This window comes from Cynocephalus volans, chromosome 18 (genome assembly GCF_027409185.1).
Source record: "Cynocephalus volans isolate mCynVol1 chromosome 18, mCynVol1.pri, whole genome shotgun sequence".
Lineage (NCBI taxonomy): Eukaryota > Metazoa > Chordata > Mammalia > Dermoptera > Cynocephalidae > Cynocephalus > Cynocephalus volans.
The window spans coordinates 17503725-17525817 of record NC_084477.1 but is presented as its reverse complement, the minus strand read 5'-3'; the positions used below and the strand labels follow the sequence as shown (position 1 = coordinate 17525817).

The 22093-nt window shown below is 53.7% G+C and overlaps 1 protein-coding gene across 3 annotated transcripts in view; it reads left to right on the top strand.

Moving 5' to 3' along the window:
- Positions 1-19559, top strand: part of CAPN9 (calpain 9) — a 37095-nt gene extending 17536 nt beyond the window's left edge. For 2 of the 3 annotated variants that reach the window (XM_063082794.1, XM_063082792.1), the window contains 13 exons: positions 1746-1823; positions 4595-4755; positions 5697-5854; positions 5994-6202; positions 7250-7286; positions 8210-8290; positions 10076-10133; positions 11453-11517; positions 12115-12183; positions 12468-12546; positions 14823-14939; positions 17028-17086; positions 19533-19559. In XM_063082794.1, the coding sequence (XP_062938864.1) occupies positions 1746-1823; positions 4595-4755; positions 5697-5854; positions 5994-6202; positions 7250-7286; positions 8210-8290; positions 10076-10133; positions 11453-11517; positions 12115-12183; positions 12468-12546; positions 14823-14939; positions 17028-17086; positions 19533-19559 (1198 nt within the window). The remainder of the gene's footprint in view (positions 1-1745; positions 1824-4594; positions 4756-5696; positions 5855-5993; positions 6203-7249; positions 7287-8209; positions 8291-10075; positions 10134-11452; positions 11518-12114; positions 12184-12467; positions 12547-14822; positions 14940-17027; positions 17087-19532) is intronic. The other variant, XM_063082793.1, reaches the window with a different exon arrangement.
- Positions 19560-22093: the final 2534 nt, after the last annotated feature.

Here is a 22093-nt window from a genome sequence, read left to right as displayed (position 1 = left end):
CACGTGCAGAGGGGGGTGCGTGCACGTGCGGAGGGGGGCGCGTGCACAATGGGCATTTTGGGTGTGGGAATCCCTGAAATGTCACCAAGTAGCTAAGTGCGGGGTTCTCTCTGATGGTCACTGACCACCGTCCGAGGCCCTGAGTGGAGACCTGGATGGGGTGCAGGACACTCAGCAGGCGCGGAGCAGTTAGCCACGGCTGTCCACCTGGCCCCCGGCTGTAAAGAAAGAGTGGCCTTTCCGTATGTGTCCTGCACCCCCACCCCTGTCCCTCAGAAGGTGGCCCAGGTGACTGGGAGCTGGGGACATTTGGGCAGGTGCATGGCAGGGCCACCCAGAGCTGTGGCTCCTGCTTGGCCATCTCGGGCGTGCAGCCCTTCCCTGCCCCACCCATGGCCCACAGGTCTCTGGGGGGCCCTGAAGCTAGTCTAGAACTTGAGGAAAACTGAGCCAGTGTTTGTCCTCAGTCCAGACAAAGCCACCGGGTCACCAAACATCAGCATGTGGGTGGCTTTACTAGACAGATCCCAGCGTGAGGGCAGAGCACGCACACTGCTCAGACGGCCGTGTCCCCGTCAAGACTCTGGTCCTGTACTCCCTGGCCTGTCCCTGGCTTCACCTTCTCAGAGCTGAGGCCCTTGGAGGAGACGGATTCGGATCAGACAGATTTCAAAGGAGAGAAGAGATTGGACTTCCTCTCCTGGCAGACACGGAAAGGACAGAGACATAATGAGACAAAATCAACGAGACTGCACCATGTCCTAACACACGCAGTGCCCCTCGATTTTGAGACAACTGTCTAGAAGGAGAAAGGGCCATTTCCCCCTTTTTCTGGAATTACACAGAGGGAGAAATAAGGTGCACTTTGATGGGGAGTCAAGGCTGGAAGGACACTGGCCTCCCACCCACACAGCTGCAGGGGCCGCGGCCACCCTGAGGTCCCATGAGAGTTGAGGTGCTGTTTGGTGGGTCGTCTGATGATCTGGGTGTGAGCCACTTAGAAGGTGATGGCTCGAAGGGCGGATGGTGGCTCTTGGTTCCAGTCCTCCGACTCGGGCACAGCTCCTGGAGGGAGGATCTGCAGGATGTGGAAGAAGCCACCACATTGAGCGTAGCCCCACGGTGGCGGTCACTCCATACGAGCTATTTGCAGGTGGCTGTGGGGCTTGCAGCGTGAACACCAAACGTAGGTCCCCACTCCTGAGTTTGGAGGACACAGGCCCACCTGGGCCCTCTTTTACGTAGGACAGCCGTGCTCACCTCACATAGCCCTGCCTGGCCTCCTGCGAGGTCACGCAGAGAAGGTGCCTGGCAAACGTAGGACATTATCATCGCTTTGCCAGGCGTCAGCTTATCACCTAGGAGGAGAGGCCAAGCACGGCTGCAGGTGACACTGCGAGCTGGAAGCCAAGGACAGGAGCGCATCAGTCTGTGGCTTCCAGCTTACCCTGCAGCTACCCGTGGGCACTCAACTCCTTGTGATTGTCCCGCAACAGTCTCCACCATAGGAGGTCCAGATGGCCCCGAGGGGTATTTTCCAGCACGGCACTTGGTGATGGGCTTTCTGAGCGGCCTCATGTGGGGCCAGTGGCTCTGCAGCCTCTGCCTCCCTGGGCGCGTTTCTGGGGTGCAGAGAGCAGACACCGGGTGCACTTAACTCCTGACATAACACACATGTGGGTGCTGGGGGGACCGTCTGTCTGTACCACGACCCCTGCCTAAGTGCCGGCTCTGTTTGCTCCTAGCTCTCCTGAGTGGCGTTCCATCTGCCCAGCTGAGCAGAAGCGTCTGTGTCACACCACTCTGGATGACGGAGAATTCTGGTACCGTGCCTGTCCCTGTTTTTACCTCTGTATTAACTGCATAACAGGCCCTGGGCGTAGGGAGCTCTCTCTCTCTCTCTCTCTCTCTCTCTCTGTCTCTCTCTCTCTCTTTCTTCCTTTGATAAATCAATTCCCTCTGTCTCAAACCCCTCATATCCACCCCGGTTGGCAGGGAATTAAACCTCAATCGTGTTTTGATGGGGACTCACCCCTCTGTAGGTTTGTTTCGGAGTCTCCAGGGAGTTTCCAGTTCAATCCAGAAAATGCAGGGCAGAGCCTCTAGTCTCCAGCTATTCCTCCTCTGAGCCATTCCACCTCCTCTGAGCTGTCGGTCGTCCAAGTTTGCACAGTGAATTTGAAGACAGGCAGCCCCGTGGCTCACAGGCCCTCTCCCTCCATGCCCAACTTGACCCCGGGGACCTTAGATGGCAGCTACTGAGAGCATCTAAAATTATAGACTTAAATGGGAAGGAAACATGTCTACTCTGGACTTTCCACAGGGCTGAATCTCTTAGTTTAAGTAAAACTTTTTAATGGGCTTTCATCTCTGGAATCTTTTAAAAATGATATTTCTTTCTGTTTGGGATCCAGAGGCAGATGGCTCTTCCAACCCTGCAAAAGCACAAATTTCCGATGTCCATCTCTCTTCCCTCGTGTGCGCTCCAGCCAGTGAATTCTTGCCTGAGCTCATCGCTTCCTTGTAACATTTAAAAAATAAAACAAACAAAAGCCGTGATACACCAATATTCCAGGTTTTTCCTTCTTTCCTCCAGAGCACAGCTGCAGTGGGCATTTGTCCTGCCTTGCATGTTTTTTTAGATGTCTTAGTCCGTTCAGGATGCAATGACAGAAAACATAGACCGGGCGGCTTATAAACACAGACATTTATTGCTCACAGTTCTAAAGGCTGGAAGTCCAAGATCAAGACACGGCAGATGCAGTGTCTGGTGAGGACCCCCTTCTGGTTCACAGACGGCACCTTCTCACTGTGTCCTCACAAGGTGGAAGGCGTGAGGGGGCTGTCTGGGTCTCTTTATAAGGGCACTAATCCCCTTTATGGGGGCTCCACCCTCATGACCTAACCACCTTCCAAAGGCCCCACCTCCTAAGACCATGTCCTTGAGGACGAATTTCAACGTATGTGTTTGTGAGGGACACAAACTTTCAGACCAGAGCAAGGGGCAATAGATGTATTAAATGTCTCACCACTGAGTAACATGGATGTCTCCTTTCCAGCTCCAGTATTTTCATGTTCCCTCCTGCCCAACTGTTGAGCTGATATCACATATTTCAGAGTTCTGTGACTGAGGGTAGCAGCAGCCGCTATAACAAATAGGCCCCCAAATGTACAAAGACTCAAACACGGTAAAGTTTATTTCTCACTCATCGTAACAATCTGAGGAGGACGTTCCGATTCTGTGGATGGCCCTCTCCATGCAGTGACTCAGGGACCCAGGGTCCCTCTACTGTGTGTCTGCACCATCCTCTGGGGTCACATGGTCATTTACATGCAGCCAGCAGAAGAGAAAGGAAAAAGGAAAGTTGGAGAAGACTCCCCCACTTCCGGAAAGCCTTGACCTAGAAGTAACACACGTCACTTCTCATACCCCACCCCTAAATAAATGGGGGGTGGGGTGCAGTGCCCTGTGCTGGTGGACACCAGCCATCTCTACCTCAGGAGCATGCAAGTCCCCCCAAATTTGTGGAAAACACACAAGCTGCTTGAGAGATCTACAAGCTGTCAAACTGGAAATTACAGACAGTTGCACACCTTGAATTTCGAGTGCAGAGAGGCTCTGGTTCATGATTTACACAAGAACTGCAAACCGCAAGAGGAAAGAGGTCTGGAACTAGCGCCATCACGAGTTCCGAACACAAGGAGGGGCGGAAACCAGAGTCTGCGAGGATGTCTGAGGTCCAGCCCGTGGGAGCAAGGTCTGGTGCAGAGGGAGAAGCTGGGTGGAGGAAACCTGAGGTCCATAGTGCTCCGTCATCCTGCCTGTCGCCAAGGAGCCACGCCTGCCACCGCAGCCTGGCACGCCAGGTGACGTGCTGGGTGAAGCCATCAGGCCTCTGCAGCGAGCCTTGCTCTGGGCATCTCGGCTTGGAAGCCTCTCGTGCTCCACTCCCACGTCCAATCCAGCAGCGGGTCCTGGAGGACTTGCCTGCAGCGCTCGAGCACATCTCGATCCAGCTGCTGCTCAGAACCTCCCGAGCTACCTGCCCGGACTGAGCACCCTCCTCTCACCTGGATGACAGCTCCACTTGCCACCTGTGCCGCCGCGGTCTGTTCTCAGCACAGCAGCCCTGCACTCAGCACCCCCAGAGCTCTCCACCTTCTCAGAGGCAAAGCCACAACCTGCTGCCTGCCTGACTCACGGCTGCCCGTGGATCTTACCCCTCTCTGACGCCTCGGGCCAGCCCCTGTGGCCTTCCTGGGGTCCTGTGAGCACAGATAGCACCTGTCTGCCTCAGGCCCTTGCTCTCATTTGCCTGGACCCCCAAGAGCAGCTCTGCCCCTGCTCCTGGGCTTCCGGTCTCCACTAACAGCCCACCTGACCAGTGAGGACTCCCGTACCCCGTTTAAAGCAGCCGCCCACCCTGCACGCCCATCCTTCAGCCTGGCTTCATTCTTTCTCTAGCACATATCGTGTGCAATCGACCTTTCTTGTATCTCTTTTCACCTCACCTCTTTTCTTTAACCTTTTCTTGCTATTTTCTCCCGCTCGTCACCCCCAACCCCCCCTCACATGTCCCCCACTTTGTTGCAGGATGGCGTTTAAGGACTTCAAGGCCCATTTCGACAAGGTGGAGATCTGCAACCTCACTCCCGATGCCCTAGAGGAGGACGCTCTTCATAAGTGGGAGGTGACCGTCCACCAGGGAAGCTGGGTGCGGGGCTCGACGGCTGGGGGCTGCCGCAATTTCCTGGGTAAGTGGTCCGCCTGTCACCCCCTGCCACTCCCACACATCCTGTCCAACCCAGGGACAGCAAAGGACCGGGGAATGCCTGAAATGTGGAGTTAGATGGCAGGACTCCAGGGTGACTGGGTAAAGAAGGCTGCAGAGATTCAGGAGGAAGCTGGGTGAGGGTTGCTCAGGGAAACGCTCCTGTTTGACCAGTTAGGTTATTTTCCACCATGAATAATAGAAAACCCACCTCACTGCAGTCTGGCAGTAAAAAGGTTTATTGTCCTACACAATTGAAAGCTCAGAGGAGCAGAAGGGCGGCCTTCCGCACAGTGCCAACGGGGCTCCGGCTCCACGCGTCAGTGAGTCTCTGCTTGGTCCTCTTTCCTGTGTTGGCCCCTTGCTCGGTCTGGCTTTCTCTGCAGTCACAGGAGGGCTTCCTGACACACGCAGCAAGAGCTCCTGGGCCCTCAAATGACAGCCCTCAACTCCCCTCCAACCGGGGAGTCCCTGAGCCGTGTTGCCTGTGACTGCCGTGGACAGATGGGCTTTGTTCCAATTCTCTGTGGTGGGAGGGACTGGCCTAGACCCATTGCCGTCCCCCCTTGGAGTGGGGGTGAGGTCTCCCCTGCTCAAGTTGTGACAGCCACACGTCCAATGTACTCTGAAATGCCAAGTGGGAAAAACCAACACGGAACACACTTTAGCAGCCCAGACCCAGGACAATGTCTAAAAAGCAGCGTGGGAACCGTTCAAGAGAGGGTGGAAATGAGAGAGGACGCTTCACATTGTCGCTGGGCATGAGGCAAAGAAAGCAGGGGGAGCACTGATGGAAAGGGGCAGAGGAGGAATTGTTTTCTCATGTTTGGGAGGATTTGGGGTGTGTGTGTGTGTGTGTGTGTGTGTCCTCTTTGCGTCTTTTTTTTAAGGAAGGGAAAATAATCTGTCTCTTTCAAATGACAGATACCTTTTGGACCAATCCACAAATAAAATTGTCCTTGACCGAGACAGACGAGGGGCAGAAGGAATGCACTTTCCTCGTAGCCCTGATGCAGAAAGATCGGAGGAAACTCAAGAGATTTGGCGCCGACATGCTGACCATTGGCTATGCCATTTACGAGGTGGGTGGGAGCCCAGCTGGGGGTCCACCGTCACCGTCCACATCCTAAATCATCAAGAGAGAGACTCAATGGCCTGTCCCCAAGCTGAGTCCAAAGCCAAGACCAACGCACCCCCCCACCCCACCCCTTCTCCCTGCAGTGGCCAGACAAAGGCAAACGCCTGGACAAAGACTTCTTCAGGTACCATGCTTCCCGGGCCAGAAGCAAAAGCTTCATCAACCTGAGAGAGGTGTCTGACCGGTTCAAGCTGCCCCCTGGGGAATACGTGCTGATTCCCAGCACGTTTGAGCCTCATCAGGAAGCTGATTTCTGTCTGAGGATCTTTTCGGAGAAGAAAGCCATCACCCAGTGAGTCACTGGAACAGGTTCCAGAATCTCTGCTCATTTAGTGGTCCTGGAGCCACGACCCCACTCCTCCCTTCACTGTCTACCTGGGGGCTCATTTGCAAAGTGGGGCACATTTCTGTTTTAGCTCTGCTGTCCCCTTCCCTGAGCAAACTGTGAAAACGTCACTCTTAGTGACTGCTCCCAGAATCGTGCCCACAAGACCCTCTCAGGTGGAGCCCTTCCTGTTTCAGACCCTGTTACCAGGGAGCATCTGGGCTAGAGCCACATGTAGGGATGCTAATTTATTTCTGGGCACGATGCTAGGGTGGCGGTTGCAAATTTCAAAAACGACATGTTCTCTCAGCTCCGGTATAAAGAAATGTTGACACGTTGGCCTACCATTGTGCGTACCCAGCATTCTACATCTGTCTTAGCAAAATTCTTTTGTGCCAGTCACTTCTATGGAAAAGATTTCCCATTACCGCCCTATTTGCCACTGGCTGCTCAGTGGCAGAGGGAAAAACTGGTCCCCCGTGGAATGAGACATTTACGTCTTGGGGGAGGGGAGGGCGGGCATAAGGGACACAGCCCCAGGGGGTCTTTTTGATTCTGACTCAACTTACTCTGTCATCATTTAAACCCCCACCCCATGAGTAACCCTCACTAGGCTGAGTGACTGGTCCCCAGTGAATGTGTGCCTGTGTCCCCTTGGAGAAGCAGAGTGCGTGGGGCAGTGTGTCATGGAGCTGCTCCGTGCTCGGGTCCTTGGAGGCGCCGCTGCTCTACATAGTGCTTCCACGTGGTGCCTGTTAAGGAGCATCGAGGAATTGGACTAGGGCTGATCTAACCTCTCCCACTTCTGAAAGTCCAGAAGCTGCAAGCCCACCTTGGTGTGCCTGTCACTTGCACGCCGGGCAGGGCCTGAGGGACAGGGTGGGGGTCCGCGCATGGGGTCTGCACAAGAGGGCTTCATGGTTCAGCACCGCCCGTAGCTCAGGGTCCCTTAGCCCTGCAGATCCCCGTGGGAGTTAACGCCCAGCTGAGGCTGCATCCCTTCCACCCCTGCAGGGACATGGACGGACACGTAGACTTTGACCTTCCTCAGGTGAGTCCTCTGATGCTGCTCTGGAGGATGAGGTTCCACTGAAGGTTCCAGAAACCTTCCTTCTGACCACGGTGTCACTTAAAACTCTCAAGATCGGAGAGTGGGTACTTGGGGGCAGGTAAGCACCTGTGATTGTGACCCCCTGGGGGCCAAGGCCTGTGCCTCTGGTCATGGCCCAGCGGGACGTGTGGGAACGAAGAGGGGCTTGGGACAAGCTCTGTTAAGTCACCTTCGTCTCTCTGCTGCCAGCTCCAACTGAGAGGCGGCTGCTGCTTCTGAAGGGGGGAATCTCTTAAAAGAGTATTTCATTTTTAAAATAATCCAAAAAGAAGAAAGCTAGAGAGGCAGGTGTATTCTTTCACCGTGGACTCGAGGGGACACATCCTCCTCCCCGACACAGTGTGTATGGCGGGGGAGAAAGGGGCTGGTCCCACCGCCGTCCGAGGGCTGGGAGGCTGTCACGAGGTGCCGAGATGTGGCGGAGCAGCCCGACACGTCCAGGCTCAGCAGAGACTTGCTTTTAGGAGGGGACCCCTGCCCCCAGCTGCCCTCTCTGGGGCGTGGTTTTTTAATGGTGCCCCAAAATGAAAACCAAAGCAACACCCTGAACACTGACTGGCCTGGTGCCAGAAGCAGACCGCCGCCCCCAGAGACTCTACTGTCCATCGGGACAGAGGACCAGCGCGTCCAGCCCCGGGTGGTGAGAGGTTGGACGGGAGGGCGGCGACCCCCGCTGGTAACGTCCTGCCAGCTTGCATTGGAAAGCGACCGCCCTCGCCCACGCTGAGGCAGTGGCCCGCCACGTTGAGAGGGTGACATACTGACCGAGGCTGGGCACGGGAGGTCTTGCTTCCTTCCTGTTAGTTTTGCTCAGTCTCTTTTCTGCAGGTGCTTTGGTGCAAGTTCCTCCTGTTGTCTTCTAGCCTGCAGAGCCGAGTCCACCTGGCCAGGAGACAGAGGAAGAGCGACAGTTCCGGGACCTGTTTGAACACATCGCCGGCGAGGTAGGGTGCACCCTGCCTCAATCTCCCCAGCGGGCTGCGGGTCTGGGCCTGGCTTCCCGGCGGAGGGCTGTGGTTGTGGGGTGGGTCGGCAAGGCCTCCCTGAGGTGGGGTTTGTTGCAAAGTGAGACCAGCCGTGGTCATTTGAGGCCCGACGACCACCTTGTCCACACTGTCTCCTACCCTGGTCTGCCCCTGTCGAGGGGCAGAAGAGCTCAAAGCAGCCCAGAGCCGGCCCTGGGAGGCCAGTGAAAGCCTTGGAGAGGGTGCTTCTTTGAACTCTGCCCAGAAATCACTGCATTCGGTCACTCTCTCTGCTCTGGCTGGAGGTGGTGGCGTTCGGGGGACGGTACCTGTCTTGTCTTCTGTCCTTGGTCCCCCAACCCAATCCCAGCCCTCTCAGTGGCTCAGCTTCCTTGTTGGGGGCCCTGGTATTCCTGGGGGTCCTGGGTGGAGCCTCACACAGCTCAAGGGGGGCCCTTTCTCCCAGAAACCAGTGCCCCACAGAGCCTCTCGATTGGTGGCAATAAAATGAGCCCGATAAACTGATTCATGTCAAGGTGCTAGTGACTATATCAGCTTCCCGTGTTTCCCCAACTGGGGCCCCTAAAGTATAAAAGGCGCCACCTGGGGGGTGGCACCTAAACCTAGGGGATGCGTCTCCTGTGGTGGCATTTCAGGCACTGCCACAGACAGGCAGGACAGGGAGACTAGGGGACCACAGGCCGGGGTGGGGAAAGGTGGGGCCCGTGTGACTTTAAACCACAGCAGGGGGAGAGGCCACCTCTCTTTCTTACTGGAGGGAAGGAGATAAAATCCCAGCCTCAGGTGCTGTCTGGAGGATGCTGGGGGAGCTCAGAGGGGCTGACAAGGCACGGGGACAGGGACAAACGTCGGAAATAGAGATCCAAGTTCGGAAGGGAAGGGGGTGCTGCAGGAGAGTCATTCAACCTGTATGAACGACAGAAAGGCACCTCCAGGGGAGAACTCAGGCCTGCCCGGTCCGCCCCCCTGTTCTTCCCACCAGCGGGCACGTGGCTCCATCTCTCCTCTGCTCAGTGGAGGCTCGGGCTGGATTCACGCCTTCTTACCAGAACCGAACATCCCAAACCCCCTCCCTGGGCCCACAAGTATCAGGGGCAGAACCTGGGCAGGATGTGTTAAAATAACTCCATGGGTGACTGTGTTCCATGTGCTAGTTCAGTGCCAGGACAATGTGAGCCCCAAGGCAGTGACACTCCACTTCCATGTACAAATCACCCGGCATCCTGGAAAAAACACAGATTCTGAAACTACGTTTCTAGCAAGCTTCCGGAGCTGTGGATGCTGAGATTTAATGGAGATTTAAAGGCTCCCTGGAGCGAGCTCCAGATGTGGGAATCTCTTAAAGCTCTCTAGGTGATTCTACTGTGCAGAGGCTCGAGACTCTCACCAGTTTTCCAAAACTCCCCCTAACATTTAAGTCTCATCTGGGAAGCTTTACAAACAACTCCACCGGCGTGTCTTATCCGCAGGAAAGGTGGGCACGCACCACCTGGCCCAGATTTCCAAGCCCTCTCCCTGGTAGACCCTCTGCCTGCTTAGACCCTCTCCCTGGCTAGGCCCACTCCTGGGGTGGGCTGGCAAGCCCCTGAGAAGCCGGTGGGGCACAATCCCGGGAAGGCACAAATGTTTGCAGTGGGGTCCTGAGGGGCAGCCACCACTTGAGCCAAATCAAGGTCAGAACTGATAGAAGCTAACAAGTACAGCGCTGAGGGTTACAAAAGGCCACTGTCTCCACTTCCACAGGACCTGGAGGTGACCGCAGAGGGACTGGAATATGTCTTGAATGCTGTGCTGCAGAAGAGTAAGTGCTGCTCCCACGGGGACACAGGCTGCGTGGGGACCAGTGACCATGCTGCCCAGGCCCGCCTGCCCCCAGGCTCCCAGCACCTCAGAGCTGCAGTCCCGCTTCCCAGGGCAGGCGTGCAGGCAGACCACACAAATAGCTTTTGTTGCTTATTTCTTGATGACGACCATGATGCAGGTTGATGGCAGAAAATTCTAAAAACTGCAGAAAAGCCTAATGACAAAGATAAAACCCACCAACAATCTCATACCCATGAATAACCCTATGGCAACATACGTGCATCTGTCCGTGTGTGTCTGCCTTTGTGTGTGTGGCGTGGATTCTGTGTGTGCACATGTGTGCACAGAATCCATGTCGGAACATTTCCTCACTCCGCGGTGAAACCCTGCACCACTCACAGACACCCCCATTTCCCCAGCCTCCCCCCGCCTCCAGCAGCTACTAAACGACTGTTTCTCCACAGACTTGCCTGTTCTGGATAATGTCATATAAAAGGACTCATACAGCATGTGGCCCTTTCTCTATGGCTTCTCTCACTTAGCATGACGTTTCCGAGGTTGCTCCGTGCTGTAGCGTGTGTCAGGGTTTCATTTCTTTTCATAGCCCAGTAGCATTCCCTGTATGGACAGACCCCGCTTGTCTACACATCTGTCCATTGATGGGCCTTTGGGTGTTGCTGGGTTTGGCTGTGATGATAATGCTGCTGTGAACAGTCTCGTACAGGTTTTTTGGGTGGGCACGTGCTTTCGTTTCTCTTAGGTATATGGTTCTGAGAGTTGCTGGGTCACATGGCAACTCGATGCTGAATGTTTTAAGAAACTGCCAGCTGTTTTCCTATGTGGCTATTTTACATTTCAACCAGCAGCATGAGTGTTCACATTTCTCCAACAATTTTAAATCTTGCCTTTAAATTTAATATTTGCAAGCATTTCCCCAGGTATTGAATAGTTTCAAAAACATGATTCCTAAGGATCGTGTGATATTTCATTACATGGACATAGTCTAATTGATTGTCATTTACATTATGTTAAAATTTTGCCATTATAAATAGCCTCGTGATAAAACTTCATCTGTAATTTTCTGCTTGGGATTCTTAAAACTAGAATAAATGGATGAAAGACTACTCCCATTTTTAAGGCTCTTCTCACATTTTGCAACTTTTCCTTCTGAAAGGCTTTGTCAACTGCTATTCTCAGCAGCATACGAAGAGATCGTCCCGTCACGTCCCCCACGAGCCCAGAGCCAGCCACACTGTTGGGCTTTCAGCAGATGGGGACATGGGGTTATCTCAATTGAACTCTCGTGTGTGATTTCAGGAAAGGACATCAAATTCAAGAAGCTAAGCTTGATCTCCTGTAGAAACATCATTTCTCTAATGGACGTATCCTTCCAAACACTTGTGCAGAAATAGACACGGAGGCCGGGCTTCAAGTACAGGACAGCGATTTCCTATGCCACAGGCTCTCCAAGAACAGGACCTCCTTAACCAGTAGGATAGTCCTCTGCACAGAAAGTAACCAAAAACTGGGGCCCCTGGTGCTAGAATTGGACCAGAAGCAAGAGACAAAGGATTGTCTAGGGGGGGAGAGTTTTTGAAGGGATCTTGCCCATCCAAGGGAACAAAGAGTTCTGTTTTTCCACTTTTGCAAACCTGCAGACACCACCCCATCCCACCCCTGCCATTTCCCCTCCTAAGAGATTCATGGTTTCATCATTAAAACCCCCTCCCTAGGAGCTGGCCGGTTAGCTCAGCTGGTTAGAGCTCAGCCTTATAACCCCAAGGTCGCGAGTTCAGATCCCCATACCAGCCAGCCAGAAAAACAAAATACAAAAATACTACCTCCCTAGGGCTTCAAATCTGGGTCCCCCAGGACCACCTCCCCACCCCCCCACCCCCCGCCGAGGTCCCAGAGCTGAGGTCCCATGAGGAGCCTGGGTTGGACACGGTGCTGACATCTCCTTGACCCATGTGGCACAGGCCAGCGGCAACGGGAAGCTGGAGTTGGATGAGTTCAAAGTGTTCTGGGACAAGCTAAAGCAGTGGATTGTACGTGACCCAGCGCAGAGTGAGGGGATGGTCAAGGCCCAGTGCTGCAGGCTAGCGGGGTGGATCCGGGAAGGGGACCAGGGATGACATTGTCGCATAAGCAGTGCTTCTCCCAAAACAAGGAGGAGGGCAGGAAAGAGACCGGCTTCCTTGGAGGGCCCCCCTGACCACAGCCTCTGCGGCCCCCGGGAGGGACCTCTCCTGGGCCGGCTGTCACCAGGTGCTGCAGCTGCTGGCGCCCTCCACCTGCTCTCCTGCTAGCGCCTCTGCCCTTCTCCCTGCAGAACCTTTTCCTTCGGTTCGATGATGACAAATCCGGCACCATGTCCTCCTACGAGCTGCGGACCGCTCTGAGAGCCGCAGGTAGGGAAGGGCCTGGGATGCAGGCTGACTGCGTGTGTGGGTGGCCCTGTTCTGTCGCAGCCCTGGCAGGTGGCCGGTCTTCTCCCCACTGCCCGGGAGGAGGGTCTTTGAGTTGGTGCTTCTTGAGGTCCCAGCCTCAGACCCAGGACTCCCTCAGTCCCCCCAGGGCCCTCGTTTTGAACCACTGTGAGTGTTGGTGGGAACTTCTCAAATGCAGCCACTGAGAGTGAACTTGACCCGCCCACAGAGGCCTCTCAAACTCGGGCCGTGTCTTCTGGCCTGGCAGTTGTGTGTGACTCTCCAGTGGCGAGCTGTGGTGCTTGTGGATGTCTAACTTCCAAGGGACGAGACATGGCACGCTGCACCCGTGCTTTGGGGGCTCCTGTGTCCCTCTGCCCCCTGTGGCCTTGTCCCCAGCTTTCTCAGCACAGACTCTGAGTCTAGGCCCGTGATTCAGTCATGGTTATACCACGCTCCCCTTCCCGAGGGACAGGCTCCAGGCGGTGGCTCTGACCGTCATCTGAGTCCTGTGGCTCCGTGTCCTGTGCACACAGTCGTGGCTCCGATGGGCACCTGCAGCCAAGCCTTGCCGGCTACCCCACCCTTCTTGTAAAACATGTGTCGTAGATAGGGCCTGCTGACGCTTAGCACGTGGTCCCTCCCAGGGAACCCCAGCATCTGAAACACTTCCAGAATCACGGTCTGATACAGGGACAGAAAGCACACAGTCAGGACCATCTTGGGTCTCATGTGAGCAGGAGAAAGAAAGATGGGTTGTCACTGTGGAAGGTCCCACAGCTGAGATGGTGCTGGAGGCTGGGGACCCTGTGTCCAGGGCAGAAGGAACTGAGCAGGGTACACTGGGAGCCCTTCGGAGAGGAGGGCTGTGACCAAGTCTTGCCTATCTCGACTTGATGTGGGTGAAGGGATTGCTGCCCACCCCTTCCTCCAGCCCCATGGAGGGCAGATGCCGGGATTCCTGCGTGGCCAGCAGCCAGCCTGCTGTGCAGCCTCTATGCTGTGCCCTGCATGTGACCGGCCTCCCCTGGCTAGACACCCCACAAACACCTCCTGCAAAGGGAGCATGTGGACTGCAATGAAGGGGGAAGAAAATTACTCTTAAGGGCATTGATTAGAAATCAAAGCATTAAATATCGGATCTAGAAGGTACATCGCCATGTCTAAACCCCTTGTATTAGTCCATTTCTGATGCTTATAACAAAATACCTGGAACTGGGTACTTGGTAAGAAAACAAACTTTATTGCTTAGTTTCACAGGCTGGGAAGTCCAAAGTCCAGGGAACACATCTGGTGAGGGTCTTCCCCGGCAGTGACACAGGGTCTCACATGGCAGAATGGCAGAGCAGAGACAGGAGAGGCTCTCACGGGCTCTCCTTTGAAAGCCCTCAGAACCACGACCATTATTCCAAGAGTGTGGCATTCACAAGGGTGCAGTCCTCACAGTCCAGTCACCTCCCCCAGGACTCAGCTTTCAACTACCACAATAGGATTTCCCACCCTCTTAACACTGCCGCAGTGGGCACCAAGCCTCCAACACGTTAAACTCTGTGGGGGACATAATTCAATCCCTAATAGCCCCCATTTGACAAAAGAGGAAACCAGAGAAGTGAGGCCATGTGCCCTCGGCCTCAGCAGCACCAGGGCCAGATCAGGTCCCCCTGGCTCCAGCCCAGTGTCCTCACTCCTCCTGGGTGGTGGGAACGAACCCCTTGCATGGCTCCATGCACTGTGGGTGGCAGAGTCCTCTCTGAGGAACGTGGCTATGGCCCCCAATACCTCTGGGTCAAATGCCCCTGAGAAATGCCCACTTGCTGCAGGCGGCACAGCTAGACTCCTCCGAGGCCCGCAGGGACATGTGCCAGTGGCAGGGAGTGCGGACAGAGCTAGAGGGGAGGCTGGAGCGGGAATGCGTGTGGGCTCGGACACTGTCCCACGTTAAGTTCCCCCAGTGGAGGCCCCTGAAAAGTCAGCAGGCCCGATGGGCGATGCTGGCGTCAAAACCAAGACCAGGAACTCATTAAACTCAGAAGCCGTTACTTTGTGAGGTCACCAGCACCCCGCCCCCGCTATAGGTGACACTCTCCTTCCACATGCAAACTGAAGACAGAGCCCCGGGTCTGGGACACACACGTTCCAGGGAGGAACCCCGGCTGCCTTTTGCGGGTTCTCCCCTGGGCTGGCTGGGGCTCCCCCGAAGGCGCGGACTCACCTTGGGGCTCAGACGTGGCGGGCGTGGGTCTCCCCTGCTCCCACAGGCTTCCAGCTCAGCAGTCACCTCCTGCAGCTGGTGGTCCTCAGGTACACGGACGAGCAGCTCCAGCTGGCCTTTGATGACTTCCTCAACTGCCTGGTCCGGCTGGAGAACGCGAGCCGTGAGTGTCCGGCGGGGCTGAGGTCCCGGCCCCCGGGTGTCTTCAGTCACCCTCCATGAGCACGTGAGAATCACCCTGGCAAAGATCACAGCAAAGACAGACCATGGCGAGCGCTGGTCTGATCTGTGCAGACAGGGCGCGTGTGTGGTCAGCCAAGGGGGACTGTGAGAGTCTTGGTGACGCATCTCTCCTGTCACCGTTCTCTGTGCGTTCATGGTGTCTCCGTGGAAGGAGGGTTTGGGTGGGGTTCATGCCTATTATCTGAGGAAAAGTCCAGTTTTAGGTCAAATCCCATCACAGAGTTCAGCATCAAAAAGTCTCAGCCCCCCTTCCCGCCCCTCTATACGAGGGGTTTTCATGGACAGACTCCTTGAAGTTCATTTATATTATCTTCTAATTCTGCCTTTCACAAACTTTTTGAAGTATGCTTGTAAATCCCGACACTGACCTGGTCATCTCGAACGAGATTTGCTACACCAGGAGCAGAGAGAGCTTAGGTGTAGGTGTCCTTAGCATTCGTGGTCCATCATCGAATCCACCTGCCCCTTCCAGGGTGGCCATAAAGGTCAGGCTGAAAGGCATGGTCCAGGGCCTGTCACTCAGCACCAGGCAGCTGCAAGGGCTTGGCTGGGTGGAGGGTGTCCCGGGGGGTGGAGGGTGTCCCGGGCTTGCTTTAAGGCCCTGCTGTTGCCATCTTGACAGTCAACTTTTGAACATGGGGCACCACCTATTCATTCTGCGTTAGGCCCCACAAACTTTGTGTCCAGTCCTGCTTAGCGTTTTCTAAAATATGTTTGGTTGGCACCTTGAAGGCACTTGATAAGGAAAGGCAGGGTCTGTGACCCTCCGTTCCGCAGTGTGACAGCTCTCTCTACCTGCGTGAAGTGCCCCCCAACTAACCTGTGAGCCCCGGGAGAGCTATGCATAGCAGGCAGTCAGTGAATATGTGTTAACTAGTAAGTGCTGCGAGAGGTTTGGAGAGAGGTGAGCAGACCCTACAGGGCCTTGTCTGTCAAGCCAGGAAGCAGGCTTTCTCCAGGTAGATACCAGAAGCTGGGACAGGTGCATTCCCGAAAGACCCCTCCTGAAAGGTAATCGCATATTAGTTGTATAAGGTGGCCAGAGCTGCTAGAAATAATGAGATTTGATAGCTTCTCTTCTCCAACAGCTCTTTTCAGACCTTGCTGCACATTACAGTGCCTGGGGGAGCTTAGAAAATTTTGATGATCAGGCTACACCACAGACCAATTAAATTAGAGTCTTGGGGACAGCATGCAGCATCGGGAGCTATAAAAGTTCCCCAGGTGGCTCCGGCACTTCCCACCCAGCCTCAACCATGATCATCTTGCTATTTTTTTCCTATGTTCCCCCAACACATACTTTTTTCTCCTGAATTACTTAATAACAGCTCTCAGAAATTCTGTCCTTTCATCTGTAAACATCGTGAACCGATAGACTTGTTTTTAGCATAATCGCCGGGACATTTGTGCACTTAAGAAAATTCTCGGTAAATCCTCCCTGTGTCTCCTAATGTGGGGTCCGCTCTGGAACTCCCCAGGTCGCCTTTGTACCATGGCATGGTTGGCTCAGGATCCACTCACTGCAGTTAGTTAGCAGGTCTCTTCCCAGGCCCTCCACCCCCTGTCTCTGGTGTTGTTGAAGCTCCCCAGGTGATTCTCAGATGGAGCCAGAGCTCACGGGCTCGACCTCTTCTTAAGGTGAGGAGACAGAGGCCCCCAGAGGAATGTCACTTTCTCAGGTTCCATGGTGCACAGACTTGACACAGAGAGAGACTGAGCAGCTTTCAGACCGTGCAAAACTTCAGGCACATGCTTTCTTTCTGGCATCTATAGATTTTGAGGGATCTGTAACCCTCAGCAGGTTAAGAGAGAGAGATGTTCTGGACATGTTTTGCCAGCCAGCCGGCATCTTATAAATGACTGCACCGGTGACCACCCCAGGCCCTGGCTGGCTGCAGGAACCCTCACTCAGCACCAGAGGGAGCAGCGTCCTCACGCCTCGCAGAAAGGCCTGCGGCTGCTGGACACTGTCCCTGCAGTGATGCCTTTCTCATGTCTCTCCTCTCAGGGGTCTTCCAGGCTCTCAGCATGAAGACCAAGGAGTCCATTCGTCTCAACATAAACGAGGTATGTCCCAGCCAGGCCTCCTGTGCAGGGGCCCCACGAGCGAGCCCTGCGTGTGGGGTTTCTCTTGAGCGTTAGCATTCAGCAGGGATCACGGATAACACAATGTGTTTTCCAGGCACTATTCATTTAGTAATCGATGTGATCATTGCAATAACCGTCTGAGCTAAGTACCGATAGTGCCCCCATCTTGCAGAAGTGGACACTGAGGCACAGAGGGACGGGTCGCCGTGGAGGAGCGAGCAGACTCTGCAGCTCTGCTGTCTGTCTGATGTTCGGGCCCCTGGGCCCGCCTGCCTTCTGGCTCCTGGCTGTCCCCTTCCCCCTGCTCACGTCATCCCATGGTTCCCATGGCGTGTGTGCATGTGCGTGTGGTGTGCGTGTTCATGTGCATGTGCACACACACCTCAAAAGCCCTGAGAAATACAAACCTTTTACCAGTTACAGGGCCGTGGCAGCACAGATGCAGGGGGTGGGAGTGCATGGACCAGAGCATCAGACGCTCGGAGGATGCATTCCGGGGGGTTCCAGGACCCTTCCCCAAGGCATCGCTGTTGGCCCCTGCGTCTCAGAGTGTGTGGCTGCCACAGCACATGGCCATCATCGAGGGGAGCTTGTTAGAAATGCAGAGTGCCGGCCCGGCCTGACCTGCGGAACCCAAATCTCCTTTTCACAGGCTCCCCAGTGATTCCTGTGCCCGTGAAGTTGGGGTCACGGTTTAGACGTCCGTCTGCCCAGAGGCAGAGGAGAACCCGCACTAAGCTTTCCTCCGATGGTTTCTGGCTTCTTTACTTCCCTTTTTTCCATTTTCTTCCTGCGACTTCCTGTCCAGGTCTGCTGTTCCTTCGACCTGATCATGCTACAGCCGGGCAGCCCGGGCCCGCTCCCCAATCTCTGGGTGTCTCCTCCGTTTCCACCCCCAAACTGCACACATCAGCTCGTTTCCAAACTCAGTCGTGACTCTGGGTTCGGATAACATTTCTCTGACCATCTATGATGAAGAGGTTGATGGCAGCGTGGTTTAGGCAGGGGGGCGGTGGAAACTCCTCCCCCACTTGCACTCCGATCAATCAACCTACTCTGTGCCTCAGTTTCCCACCTGCAGAAAGAGATCCAGACCTTAATCTGACACCAAAAGTTTGGTTTATAATAATATCACATAATTTGGCAATTTATTCTGCTGACTCGTCACCGATCTTCTCACGTGTGTATCTTGGATCCCTGGATGCATTAGGATGTCATTGAGAACAGAAACTGTGCTCTTTGACCTTTAGCATGTAGAGCACATTCAATAAATGTAACTCCTGTGATTGATGACTGCGTGAAACGTCCCAGGATTCTGATGAAAGATGTACTCAAACTGTTCTCCCGTGAAAACAAGGGGGGGGCCCTACACCCGTCTTATTTCCCTTTTACTTTAAGGTTTTGCCACTAATAAGCAGGAAGAAATATGCCTCTTGTCCATGGAGGAAGGGGACAGCAGCAGGTTTGTCACTCAGCAGCCTCATGGCTGGGCAAAGGGCCTAGAACACAGTGGCATGGAGGGAGCATTTCATTGCTCAGTCCCCAGTGTCACTTCCAACCCAAGTGGCCTCAGGTCCTGGAATGAGCTCCTGCCCCGCCCCACAGTGACCACTGTCCAGGACAACAGGAAAAACCTGAATTCTCTGCCTTTAAGCCTGCCGTCCTTGACTGTGCGTGCAGGTTACATGACCTGGGGAGATTTTAAAATCTTGATGTCCCAGCCATGCCCAGGACCGATTAAATCTGCTTCTCCAGGGGTGGAAGCCAAGCACTGGTGTTTTCTAAATGCCCCCGTGAGTCCAGCACGCAGCCAGGTTGGAGCCGCCACGTCCAGCCGCCCTTGGGAGCTTCCCGGGGCTGCACTGCCTGACCTGCAGCTGCTCTGCCTGCCTCCCCCTGGTCACCAGGCCATGACAGGCAAGCTGGAGGGCGAGCGGAGGCACGGTGGCCCCCAGAGAGGAAACCACCTGCTACTCCACCCATTCACTTGTGAAGGCCCCGGCCATGGAACCGTGTCCCTTTCCTGCCGTCCCTCTGTGTTGGGAGGTCTCTTCTCTCCCCAAGGGGAGGAGACCCCTCGCCAAAGAGGAAAGGCTCTGTATGCTGCCTTGCCCGGGGCGCCTCCGTGAGCTGTGCCTCCCATGGGACAAAGCTCATTTTACCATCTCTCTCTGTTTTGCCGGCTGCATCTGGCGCGAGCTCCCTTGGGAAGGGCTCAATGCCCCTGCAAGACCTAAAGCGCTGAGAATTCACTTATTTACTGAAGTGGCTTCCTGTTGAGCAGGAGTCCGAGTGTGCAGGCAGAATGGTTGGATGTCAGAGCTCCGGCGACATAAACGAGCCGGGGCTGCTCCTGAGGCCGGCAGGGACGTGGAGGGACGATGCCCGCATCTCTCTCTCTCTCTCTCTCTCTTTTTGTTCCCAGTTCATCATGGTGACAATGAACATTTGAGGCTGCCCCAGGGGACACAGCCTGTCCAGCAGAGTCTCGGCACTTGGACCATGAACTTGGGAGCTTCTCCTGGTGCACAGCCCTCACGCCCAGACTCATTCCTCTTCCATCGTCCCCGCTCCCCTCCCCGTCTCATCCATCTGGGAAGAAAGAAATGGACTCGACTACACCCTCTGATTGCGCTGCTTGCTTGTGAAATCACTGCCTTAAGCTGGTGACACTGTGCCCCGTGTCCACGCTCAGACTGGCCGCCCTTCCTCCATCTGCTTTTCCGACCTCCTCCCATGAACCATTATTCAGCGTCCTAGTGCCCGGGGTCCTGGCTCCAGTGGTGTTTGTGGCGGGGGCATACTTTCCCTTTTCCCAGCCCTGTGTCCCTGGGAGACTTACTGCCCTCTCTGAGACTGGGGTCCCCAACTCACAGGTATGATCATTCCTGCTTCACGGAGATCTAATGATGAATAAATGAAATTGTGAACAAAAAGCACCTGCCTCGGTACTTAACACATGGGCTCTCGACACAACCAACACCCACTGTCTTTTCTCATTCCCCAAAGAAGCAGTGTTTCCTTAAACACCCAAAAGAGTTGGCTACTGTCAAATGCTTTGGTTTTGCCTCTGTCCCTCATTGCAACAATGTAAGGATTACAGAGCCATCAAACTTGAACTCTTAATGGAGTTCTACAGATTGTTTTATAGTCATGAGTCCAGAATCCCCCCAAAAAGTGTGTGCGTGCATTTTCTATTTGTTTCTGAATTATATGGTCTACTATTGACTCTCAGAAGCCAAAGACGATGCTTCATATGCATGAATTTTATTGACTATAATTAGAATGATTCTACAGCTTATAATTCAAACCAGAAACTTTTGAGTGCAAAAGGAATAATATCAGTTATTACATCAGGACAGTAGATGTAAACCAGAACTATCCCAGGAAAATCGGGATTTATGCATCATCCCCTGTGTGATTTATGCTTGAGGTCTTGGCAGCTAAGTCCATGCCCTGCTACCTTTAAATCAAACAGTACTATAAATGAGCCACTGTGCTACTGACAGGTATGTTGCTTTGCACCAAAATCACACAAGATGCAAAGAGATGCACACATCTAGACACATCAGGGTCAAATTTTTGAAAGAAAAAGGAAAAATGTGAAAGCAGCATGAGAAAAAATGACTTATCATGTACAGAGATAATGCAATTAGCAGCTGACTTCTCATCAGAAATAATGGGTGACTGATGGAGTTTGGATGTGTTGTCCCCTCCAAAACTCATGTGGAAATCTGATCCCCAATGTGGCAGCGTTGGAAACTGATTGAGTCACGGGGGTGGATCCCTCATGAACGGATTAATACTCTCACTGGGGGAGGGGGGATTAATGAGTGAGTTCTCGCTCTATTAGTTCCCGCAAAAGCTGTTTGTTTAAAGGACCCTGGCACCTTCTCTCTCTCTCTCTTGCTTCCTCTCACCATGTGATCTGCTTGTACCCACTGGCTGCTGCTTTTCTGCCATGAGTAGAAGCAGCCTGAGGCCTGTGCCAGATGCAGCTGTCCCAGAACCATAAGCCAAATAAACCTCTGTTCATTATAAATGACCCAGTCTCTGGCATTGTGTTATAGCAGCACAGAACAGACTAACACAGTGAAAGAAGGCACGAGATCGACATTCAAAGTGCCAAAAGAAAAAGTTTCAACCAAGAATTCCATTTCTTGAGGGCTGGCCGGTTAGCTCAGTTGGTCAGAGCACAGCCTTATAACACCAAGACTGACGACACTAGTGTTGGGGAGGACGTGCAGAGACTGAAGTCTCCTCCTCCGCTGGTGGGAATGTAAATGGTGCCGCCTCTTAAAAAAAATAAACATACATGTTCCAAATAAATTAGCCATCTCACGTCTAGGCATCTATCCAGGAAAAATGAAAACAGATGTCCACACAGATTTGGATGTGAATATTCATAGCAGCATCATGTATAAAGCCGAAACTGAAAACCATTCATTGACTGGCAAAAGATAAACAGAATTCTTTACAATGAGATTATTTTGCAGTAAAAAGGAACAAACTACAGACAGATGCGTCTTCCATTCACATAGAACTTCCAGGAGAGTCACACCTGTAGACACAAAGAGCAGATCCGCGGTTGCACGGTGCTGGCGGGAGGACTGGGTGGACTGAATGAAACAGCACGTGGAGCACTTTTTGGGGGGTGGAATGTTCTAACATCGGACAACGGTGCTGGTTGCACAACTCTATAAATGTACTAAAAAGCATTCAATTGTATACCTATAATGGGTGTGTTTTGCTTTGTGCAAATTATACCTCAATACAGCTGTAATAAAAAGTACGCGGCCTATGAGCTAAGAGACAGAGATATGAGAGAGAAATAAACAGATAAATAATATTGAAGTAAACAACATCCACCTTAGTGACTGGTTTTTGTTAATCAGTCAAAATGAAATCCATGTCTGTGGGTTATTTTCCTTAGTTTCGAGAATTATTTTCGTTTTCGCTTATCTTTTATGAGACGAGAGCTCTTAT